General features: G+C 44.8%; 2 protein-coding genes across 3 annotated transcripts in view; both read left to right on the forward strand.

The window, feature by feature from the left end:
- LOC139413283 (semaphorin-3F-like) overlaps positions 1-3,114 on the forward strand; it is a 75,954-nt gene extending 72,840 nt beyond the window's left edge. For both annotated transcript variants that reach the window (XM_071160485.1, XM_071160484.1), the window contains one exon: positions 172-3,114. In XM_071160485.1, the coding sequence (XP_071016586.1) occupies positions 172-645 (474 nt within the window). In that variant the 3' untranslated portion in view covers positions 646-3,114. The remainder of the gene's footprint in view (positions 1-171) is intronic.
- Positions 3,115-4,195: 1,081 nt separating this feature from the next.
- On the forward strand, positions 4,196-11,167 carry LOC139413286 (guanine nucleotide-binding protein G(t) subunit alpha). The gene is made up of 9 exons (XM_071160487.1): positions 4,196-4,424; positions 7,815-7,857; positions 7,966-8,107; positions 8,276-8,433; positions 8,742-8,870; positions 9,048-9,177; positions 9,444-9,597; positions 9,812-10,018; positions 10,227-11,167. Exons 1-8 carry the CDS (start codon positions 4,319-4,321, stop codon positions 10,000-10,002), a joined length of 1,053 nt encoding a protein of 350 aa, XP_071016588.1. The 5' UTR covers positions 4,196-4,318; the 3' UTR covers positions 10,003-10,018; positions 10,227-11,167.
- Positions 11,168-11,255: the final 88 nt, after the last annotated feature.

An 11,255-nucleotide genomic window follows, 5' to 3' on the forward strand; every position in this document is an offset into this window, starting at 1 on the left:
TCAGCTATGTACTGTATTGGGTCTTCTACTGCTTGACATCGAAAGGATAGGTCGACAATCAGAGGGACTCCTTAGTCATTGAACAATATGGCCTGGTGTTTGTGGGGGATAAAATGGTTGCTAAATGAGTGCAATGATAAATGAATGGCGTCTCGCACTCCCTGCTCTTAGATCCGCTCTGAGGGCCGGACTGTGAAAACAGAGCAAGGTCTGCTGCTGCGTTCCCTCCAATCGTCCGACAGCGGCGTCTACCAGTGCACGTCCACAGAGAAGAACTTCAAACACACGCTGGTCAAGCTGCAGCTGGTGGTCCTGTCCAGCCGCACGGTCAACAGTGTCCTGGTGGAGACGGGCAACCCGGCCCTGCCACCCCTCCAGTCCAGCGCCTGGACCCCCAGCGCGGGTCAGTACAAGGACCTGCTGACCATCCTGAGCCAGCCGGAGATGGGTCTGATCAACCAGTACTGTCAGGACTACTGGCAGCTGGGAGAGGGCAGTCCGGGGGACCCCATACTGGCCATCAGCAAGGCCCGGGGACTCAAGGAGCTGAAAGAGCAGAAGAAGCCCCGCAACCGCCGGCATCACAACGATGAGGATAAGCACGAGGACGACAAAGATGAGCACACCAACCTAGCCGAGACATGAGGCCCCTGGACTTACACCACATGCCGCACACTAACCCCCTACACCACGACACCCAATCCCTTGTCCCCTCCGCTCTCTCCCTCTCTGCACAGCCCTCCGAAAATGGGAAAGACTTCAATTGAAAGCATTCAAAAGCAACCAGAAAGAGAAACCACTACAAATAGCAAAAATAGTAAGCAACGAACAGATTCTTCTTAACTGTTAAAAAAAAAAAGATACACAGTATTTATTGTAGGTTGTACATAGTAAGATTCTGTGGATTTCTTTGTCCTTAAATAGAAAAACAAGGCTTTTTTTCTTTTGTGAATAGGTAGATCTGTGCAAATATTATTGTTATTATGATGCTATTATCGTTGTTAGTGTCATTGTTTATTACAACTTGTGTTATTATATGGCAAAGATCTTTGTGTTCTGTCTTTTGGAGGGAGTGCGGAGAAACGTTGAAAGGACATTTGAAGATGTAAATACCTCCAGCTGTTTGGACTCCTTCAGAAAGGTTTTGGTATGTTGGCTCCGTGTTGGGTCCATTTGACTGCTGGCAGTATGTAGTCTTTGAGGTGGGACGAGTCAGATCACTGATGGAGTGATGACCCGGAACCTCCCCCAAAGCCATGATGGACAATTAATTCCCACAGCCAATGGACTATAAGGATGACACTTCATAGCATTTCATTGGACACGCAGAGAGACGAGGAAATTGACCGTAGGAGACTGCAGCTTCGAGTTGGTCCCACGGCCACAGAGAGACACTAGAGTGAAAAGTCTGGTGGGAAATAACGCCCTCCTTGTCCGCTGAACTGACCCTGGGGTGAAACAACTGACCCTGGGGTGACCCCAAATCCCCTCAACCCCAAATCCCCTGTGTTCCACTCTTTTTGGGCCATGTGGTCCAATATGGCTTTCTGTCTATCCCATGTGTTACATTTGCATTCATATTCCCAGTCTCCTCCAGAACTAGTTGATGTGGGCTGTTTGTGTAGAGTATCTGTAAATATAACACTCAATGTTGTACCCTTGAGGCCATGATGGTTAGAATAAGCTGCTTTGTTTTGGGGGGGGGATTGTTTGTTGTTATGGGATTTAAATAGCATTGCCTTCTCTTTGTACACCATTGTTCAATTGAGATTAAAACGTCAAGCAGGCAGCTAAATCATTTGTGCCAATTTGATTATGCACAGTTATGACAAGAGATAGAGAACTTTTTCACTTCTTGTTGAATCTGATCCCATTCTCTTAGTTTCCAAACTAAGCCGTAAATATACTGGTTTGCATTCCAGCCATTACCCGGTCTCCTTATGGGTTCAGTTGTTTCATAGGAAATGTACTTAACATTTCTCAACTCCTCCAATCGTCCCATGTAGTTTAATATCACAGCTCTCTTAGTAATGTACCGTTAGTCCACATCGTCTTAAATCAACTAGCGCGACAACGGTTAGCCAATGTAAGTCACGAAAGCGAAAGTGCATAAAGACTGTTGTCAGAGTTATAGTTTGACTGGTTGGAGAGGGACACCGTAGGTTTCTCTGAGCTGTTATCCAGCTCCCACAGAAGGTAAACGTTACATAACTCTCACTAAAGAATTTAAGCAACTTCTCTGATCAGCCGGTGTTGATGGCATTCCGCCTGGAAAGGTGTCACATGCCACAAATGTGTATCGCGGAACGTCTCCATGTATATAGCTACAGTCACTAGAATGATCAGCTCTTGAAAACACACGCCAAACTCATTGGGACGGTGGCTTTTCATTGTGCGCATGAAATGTATAATGTCCTGTTTGTGATACCAGTTCAACAAGCTACAGTATGTTGCTGCGGATGTCAGTGGATGTCTCTCTTGTTGCGGGAACATGGGAATAATGTCAGTGCAAGGAAAGGCAGACTCATACCCTAGTGATGGAATTTTCAAAACACAGGAGATGTACACTGAGTGTACAAAATATTAGGAACACCTTCCTAATATTGAGTTACACCCCACCCCCTTTTGCCCTCAGAACAGGCTCAATTCGATTAAAATCCTTCTTTAACCTTCTCCTCCCCTTCATCTGCACTGATTGAAGTGGATTTAACAGGTGATATCAATAAGGGATCAAAGCTTTCACCTGGATTCACCTGGTCAGTCTATGTCATGTAAAGAGCTGGTGTTCCTAATGTTTTGTCAACTCAGTGTAGGCCCCTATGTCTCTCACTCTCTTTCTCTCTCCCTCTCTCCTCCTCTCTCTTTCTCGCTCTCTTTCCCTCTCGCCTCTCTCTTTCTTTATCTCTCCCTCCAAAAAGGTACAATTGATTTGCATATTTTAAATATATGCATATTTGGTTATTGTTTGGTATGGGTCAATGAGGACAAATCAGTTCATATAACATAAAGCACAGTTGATGTTATTGTAATGACTTGTGTAAATTACTCTATCCTTTCTCCTTTCTCGTTGATGTTGCTGACTAAAAAAAATTAAAGCTCTATATTTGATAAAAACAGATCCGTTTTTGATATTCATGTGGTGCATGGATATCTATATACAGTTAAGGAACATAGACAGGTTTTGGGTCTCGTACCCTGGCCTTACCCCTTTTATTGTGTCAACTGAACCCTAATTGGTTTGTGCTTTGACGGTAGTGGTTCTTTCAACTACCAAATCTGAGTGGTGGAGTTGAGTGAGAATGGATGAGTAGCTCTCTCTCTCTCTCTCTCTCTCTCTCTCTCTCTCTCTCTCTCTCTCTCTCTCTCTCTCTCTCTCTCTCGCTCTCTCTCTCTCTCTCTCCGTCGCTCAGAGGACACAGTGAGGATTAGGATCTGTTGCCGTCTTCAGATTGAGGTCAATGCGATCTGTCAGGTGAGACTGTAAAAGCCCCGTAAGTACCTTAGAGATCCCACACCTCAATGGAGAAAATACAGTATCCTCAATGTGTTCCACAAGCGTGAGCTGACTATTGTATGTTGTAGAGTCCCTGTAGTCTTTCACTAAACGGTGATGTCAGCCCTGGCATGAAAGGCACAGCTGAAATACAATGAGCCTCTAAAGCGTAGGACAGTGAACACAGCAGTAACTACCCCTGCCCTGCTATAGACCAGACTAGTGTTTCTATAGACGATAGGAGCTATAGGTGAGCTTCTCATAAACAAGTGATAAAATGCCTCATTGAACATGCTTCATGAACCACACTGATCAACTGTACACCTGGTTCCCTCTTTCTACCTCACCCACTACTTACTGCGGCCTTTTACTCCTCCTGGAACACAGGCCAGTGGGTAAATATATGTCTTTCTCCCTCACTCTTATCAAGGCAGCTGAGGACAGAGTAGACAGATAAGCACTTGAGCCGATGTGCATCTTCCGCTGAGCACAGCAAAGTCCCCCTAAACCTCAACCTAAAAAAGGGTTAGGTCACTCCTACGCCCATGTACCCCCCGGCCTCCCGCTCCCTTTCCCCCTGCCCCAGGAGTCTCCTGTCCTTGTGCCCCATTGGCCATCGCTGATCAGGTGGACAGAGGATGCCCAAAATCTTCCCTAAGACTCGAAAACACGCCATCATTCGCCTCTCCCGCGTTCCTTGGAAGCAGTTGACGTGCCAGCTGCGTATTTGACGGTGCCAGTCGGCCCTCTAGACGATCAGCTCGGACCCGTTTTCCCCCCGTCGTTTGGTTTTGAGCACTACAGGGCCGAAGCCGGCGTGTGAGGATGGGGGCCGGAGCGAGTGCAGAGGACAAGCACTCCAAAGAGCTGGAGAAGAAACTCAAGGAGGATGCAGAGAAGGACGCCAGGACAGTCAAGCTGCTGCTGCTGGGTAACATCTGCATGTCTGGTCCTCTTGCCCTCTGCTCTGGGGAATGGCCTGGGTTGAGGGTGTTCTATGGGGTGTCTCATCATAACCTGGTATCCTCCAGACTATACACAGTGTCCAGTGATTGGCTTGTATCTTATCTGGTCAAAGGTCTATTGTTTCCATAGCATGTGTAATAGAAATGTGAACATTTTGTGAAAAGCAACCTTTTGACCCTAAGCGTATAATCCCATGTTTATATTGATGAGTAGACTATACTGTGGATGGGGATAGAGATTGTTTTTTCCTCTGCCGTTTAGCTTTGACAGAGATGAGAAGATAAAGTCCGTGGTATTTTTTATTTGTATTTATTATGGATCCCCATTAGCTGCTGCCTTCCTGGGGTCCAGCAAAATGAAGACAGTTTATACAATTTAAAAAAAACATTGCAATACATTCACAGATTTCACAATGCACTGTGTGCCCTCAGGCCCCTATTCCACCACTACCACATACCCACGGTACAAGATCCATGTGTACGTGTGTGTGTGTGTATGCACGTGGCTGTGCCTATGTTTGTGTTGCTTCACAGTCCCCGCTGTTCCATAAGGTGTTTTTTTATCTGTTTTTAAATCAAATTTTACTGCTTGCATGAGTTACTGTAGTACTGTACGCCGTCCATGGTCTGTTTTGGACTTGGGGACTGTGACGAGACATCTTCTGACATGTCTTGTGGGGTACACATGGGTGTCCGAGCTGTGCGCCAGTAGTTCAAATAGACAGGTCAGTGCATTCAACATGCCTCTCATAAATACAAGTAGTGATGAAGTCAATCTCTCTTCCACCTTGAGCCAGGAGAGATTGACATGCAAATGATTAATATTAGCTCTCTGTGTACATCCAAGGGCTAGCCGTGCTGCTCTGTTCTGAGCCAATTGCAATTTTCCTAAGTCCGGTGGTGTTGAATAATTCAGATGTGTAGACAGAGACAATGTTATCTTGGCTCTTGGTATTATATAATTCATCGTTAATCACCCAGTAACAGTTCCAACAGCCGGGTCTCATAGACTAGACGTAACATAGTAAATGCAAATCCGGGACACTCAAATTAGTATGATAAGTTACGTTTGGTATGGTTACATAAGACAGATGGTTAAGACAAAAACGAAAGCAAGCTGGTTGGTTGGGGTGGACGGGTGAGCGTATAATGCGAACTTCCAGCAAACCAAATGTTGCGAGTTCAAATCTCATCATGTATAATTTTAGCTATTTAGCAACTTTTCAACTGCTTACTACTTTTTAGCTACTGTTAGCTAACTTTACCACTAACCCTAACCTTAAGCCTTAAGCTTTAACTGAACTCCTAAACTTAACCCTAAACTTAACCCTAACCCCTAGCCTAGCTAACGTTAGCAAGCTAGCTAACATTAGCTACCTAGCAAGAATTCGTAATATATCATATGTTTTGCAAATTTGTAAGATATTATATGAATAGTAATTCTTAATATATCATACTAAATGGGCAATGGACATTCACAAATTAATATATACAGCCGTATGGAGCCGTAACAAATCATAATAAATGGAGTGTCTCGGATTTACACACAGAATAATAAGAAATGCTCTGAGACCAAGTTGGTTCTAAGGATGGTCTTAGTCCTAAACCAAGTTGGATTCTAATTTAAACTTTACCAGCCTTGCAAACCCTATTGTCACTGAAGAGATAATTACACAGATTCTTTTTCATGATTTTGTCTTTATTGGGGATGAATCAAGGGAAGTGTCAACGATAATAGGATTACTATGCCAAATACATTTACCCTCTTGTAGACATTTTCTGAAATAATTGACTGAAACTGCTGATATTCAGAGGCACTACATTTTGCATCAGCAACATTGGTGGGACTAAGCATCGGTCTCTATGTAAAGGCCAGAGGCCTAGCTTATCCACCCCTGGCTGTCACACTATTGTTCTAAACACTTTAGTAATTAATCACCTCAATCTCCCGGTAATCCTAAAACAACAACTGTTGCATTACAGAAGGTTTAACCTCACACTACTGCACACACACATGCCCTACAGCCTAATTACCCCCAAGGCAAACCTATTATAGCGCTACTGACCCCAACGTCCACTCTCAACATAACACCCTGCACCAATACTGAACTAAGGGCTAGATTCAATCAGATCAAGTGTTAACCTGCGATAGCAAAAAAAAAAAAAACTCATAGTGGATATTTCGGAGCATTGGAGCCGTCGAACTGGTGAGCAGCTGCTCTTGCGATCATTGACACGAAGACACTCATTGACACGAAGACACGCCAGCCCGGCTCTCGTCGGAGGTTCAGAACAAGAGAGTGGAGACTACACAGAAATAACGATGCTTAGCATACAAAACCTGTTCATTTCCATTGAAGGACCTAAAGGATGAGAGGGGGAGAGAGAGGCAGTGGGAGGGAGCACGTTCATGTCATCAGAAACTTGATTAGGGCCACGACATGGATTGTAAATCCCTGAGGTGTAGTAGCCATGTCATGAGCAAGTGGAACACATGCAGATTCCAGGTGGTGCTGCTGACATAACAACATTCGGCACGTATAGGACTCTGCGCCCAGTTGTCACATTGACACTGTCCCTGAGGGGCCTCCACAACTCATAGAAACTCTAATAGAAAGTAAAGTAGTGAGTGTTTCTCACTGGCCCTGCAAAGAGCAAGCAATGCAGATGCAGAAGCACAGTGGCTAGGAGAAACTCCCTAGAAGGCAGGAACCTAGGAAGAATACTAGAGATGAATCAGGACTTGAGGGGTGGCCAGTCCTCTTCTGGCTGTACCAAGTGGAGATTTAAGAGAACAGGTGGCCATTAAGGCCTGATCATTTTTCAAGACGTTCCAACGTTCATAGATGATCGGCAGCAACAAATAATAACCATGATGGCTATAGAGGGCGCAGCAGGAGAGTGAGTCATACTATATCTCCGTGACAAAGTTCTTCCTGCCATCAGCTTTGGAGGGGCTTAGGAGAGGAGTAATGAGCTTGGTGCCCTTGTGTGGATCATCTGTGGGTCAGGGCACACACCGATGCAATGGAGGGGACCATAACAGGGCAGGAAAGAAAACGGAGGGAATAGTAGGAGAGGAAAAGAAAGGGGGAAAGTGAAATGGAAGAAGGGAGTACACTTTGGGACCTGTCACTCCAGGTCTAAAATAGTCTAACACTGCGGTCCAGTGGTCATCTTTGGTACTGTAAATGTGAATCCTGCTTCCTACATACAGACTGATCGACACACTCCCAAAACCTCACCATGCAGTAGATCACGGTCTCTTACCACCTCTGCCATTTCTATATACATACCTGAGATCTAAATAATTGTATTGCGTGTCACTAAACCTCCCCCCCCACACTTGTGTACAGGTGCTGGAGAATCAGGAAAGAGCACAATCGTCAAACAGATGAAGTGAGTCTGGTGACACTATTGTACCCAATGCAATGTGTCATAAAACATATTGGTGTCTCAAAGGTCAAACGTCAACTTTATCTGTGGCTGCTTGTCTTCTCGCAACAGAATTATCCATCAAGATGGTTACTCCCTTGAAGAGTCCATGGAGTTTGTCACCATCATCTACAGCAATACCCTTCAGTCCATCATGGCGATTGTAAAGGGCATGACTCAACTCAACATCGGCTACGGTGACACCGCTCAGCAGGTAGCTAGCTACTGAACACCGACTGTCTACAGTACACTGTTCAGACAGGTGGATTATATAACATACCCAAGCCAGGCATCATATTGTTTGGGATGTGACATAAAACCCTTTGACAAACCGAGTACAGTGAGCATGATGTGTGTTTTTGGTGCTTGTGTGTGTCTGTAGGACGATTCCAGGAAGCTCATGCACCTGGCAGACACCATTGAGGAGGGTTCCATGCCCAAAGAGCTGTCTGACATCATCATCCGGCTGTGGAAGGACACTGGTATCCAGGCATGCTACGACAGGGCCTCTGAGTACCAGCTTAACGACTCCGCTGGATAGTAGGTTTACTCTCCTGGACTGGACCGACCCCATCCCTGTTCCCTTTCCCCCATCCCTATGAAACCATTACCATCATATCCACATAAACAAAGGACTGGTTTTCTAAGACTAAAAAGCTCTTTCAAATTGAGAATCTCCATTGAGAATGCTTTTTAGTCCAGGGCCTGGCTCTGTATCTGGGAAACTAGCCGTAAGAGCTTTGGACCTCTTGCTAGACTTTTATATAGATAAATCGTTAATCCTATATTAGTGTGTTGATGAACCAGGCGAAGGAAGGAGGTTGTTCCTCTCTCTGTGTCCCACCTAGCTATCTGAATGACTTGGAGAGGCTGGTCCAGCCTGGATACATCCCCACTGAGCAGGACATGTTGCGATCAAGAGTAAAGACCACTGGTATCATAGAGACCCAGTTCGGCTTAAAAGACCTCAACTTCAGGTGAGGCTGGAAACACAACGAAGTCTGCATTAATCCCCATTGATCAGAATCCCCAAAACACTGAAAAGCAACATTTCTCTTTAAGTAATCCAATGAGCTCAGATGACAATAACATTGTAACAACATTGGCGAGCAACACAGTGACATCTGCAAGCGCTCCCTCTCTCTCTCCCTCAGGATGTTTGACGTGGGCGGCCAGCGCTCAGAGAGGAAGAAATGGATCCACTGCTTTGAGGGTGTGACCTGTATTATCTTCATCGCTGCTCTGAGCGCCTACGACATGGTGCTGGTGGAGGATGACGAAGTGGTGAGATACATTACCGTCACATTGTAGACGCTAGATTGAAGGAGCCACTGTTGGAACGAAGTGAAGAGACGCCACGATCAAAGAGGGTAGATTGAGGTAGTGACTGTGGCACTGTAGTAGTAGTAGTAGTAGTAGTGTCGTGGTCAAATGAGCTTTTGTGAGCTCTCGGACAGATGAATTGCAGAGAAATTTGTTTCATAGGCGTGTTTCATGCATCGCAATCCATTTGTCCCTCTTTTTCTGAATGTGGTTCTCTCCTCATGAAGAACCGAATGCACGAGAGTCTCCACCTGTTCAACAGCATCTGCAACCACCGCTACTTTATTGCCACCTCCATCGTACTCTTCCTCAACAAGAAAGACGTCTTCACCGAGAAGATCAAGAAGGCTCACCTCAGCATGTGCTTCCCCGACTACGACGGTGGGCTCACAACAGCAGATCTGTCACTCAGGCAATGTTCTCTTTGGAACACACCTTGTTTTCCTCACTATGTTCTTTTGATGTCAGGAGCCATGTCAGAGCTCAACTATTGCATACTGTGTTCGTCATCCATAGCCTAAGGCAGCTCTGATTTCTGTTCAGTCTTTTGACAATATAGGTATTATTTCCCTAAATGTTGTTGGATTCCCTGTAGGCCCCAACACCTATGAGGATGCTGGCAACTACATCAAACTCCAGTTCCTGGACCTGAACTTGCGGCGAGATATCAAGGAGGTCTACTCACACATGACCTGTGCCACAGACACAGAGAACGTCAAGTTTGTGTTTGACGCCGTAACCGACATCATCATCAAAGAAAACCTAAAGAGTTGTGGTCTCTTCTAAGAGCCACGCCGTATAGGTGAGTGGAACTCTTCTGGCCTAGACTATGATACTGAGAGATTGTCTGCCTCTGGGATGGTACTCTGCCCATTGAATCACAGAGCCCCGTAGTTAACTGTAGTTCACCCGGAAGATAGCTCACTAGGAATTAGCACGTCATTTCTCTGTCACTCCCCCCCAATGGCCCACGCCGTCTGTGATTTCCACTAAACACTCCTCTGTTTCAGGGTGTCGGTTTACCCTCTGAATCCTATCCCCTTCCCCCTTCAAACTGCGGGTAACAATCTCCTCAAGAAGACCGGACGAAGGAGACCAACACAGCGACTGTCTCTGGAAGCTGCCATTCACAAATATGATACTACACACACACACACACACACATACACACACACACACACACACACACACACACTCTGACATGAATTCATACAAAACGCAGCATCATAACCAAAGACATTTAAGTTAATTTGAGACCTGGAAAATAGGTGTACTGTCAAAGTAAGAGGATCCATACTGTACAGATTTATGTTATAAGTCAATCATAGTCAAGCTATCGTCCTTTGTTAAATGTCTTGAATAGGAACTCCTTTTCCATTGCAGTGCTATGCAACCTGTAGTTGAAACATCGGCGCCTGTCAGCAGAAAGCGCTTCTTCCCCCAAACAGTACATTTGAATAGGTGTAAGGCAATGTATCATCTCTATGCTCCAGTAACTGGCATAAAAAGCTATAAGAGATGGCCTCATCACCTGCAGACATATTTCAACTTGCGTGACAAGTTACAAAACCCATTCATCAGCAAAAATGGGTAGAACAGATATTGAGCTGTACGTATAGTGGGCACAATATGAAAGACCTCAAGCTACAGGAGAGGACCAATGACATGAAATCGGACCAATTCATTCTTATATGTCAAACATCACAGAATTGTAAAGTTGAGGGTAACTTGAATCTAGAACTATTTCACTGATGAGCGACTATAGTAAAGATGCAGTATTTTTATGGATGTAGCTTGGTAACATACTCATTTGAATACCTTGTAAGTCTTTGGGCCACATTCTGTACAGAAATAAAACATGAAATGTTCATGTGAAATCAGAAATTAAGTTAAAGCTTCTGTAGAAAACTAACCTCTGAACTAATTACTAAATAAATTCACCTCAATATTGTCATGTTCTGTACTTTGCATTTATTTCAGACTATTTTTTTTAAAAGAGATTTCTGACATGAAGAGAAAACCCATTGTTACAACATGGT

This window comes from Oncorhynchus clarkii, chromosome 7 (genome assembly GCF_045791955.1).
Source record: "Oncorhynchus clarkii lewisi isolate Uvic-CL-2024 chromosome 7, UVic_Ocla_1.0, whole genome shotgun sequence".
Lineage (NCBI taxonomy): Eukaryota > Metazoa > Chordata > Actinopteri > Salmoniformes > Salmonidae > Oncorhynchus > Oncorhynchus clarkii.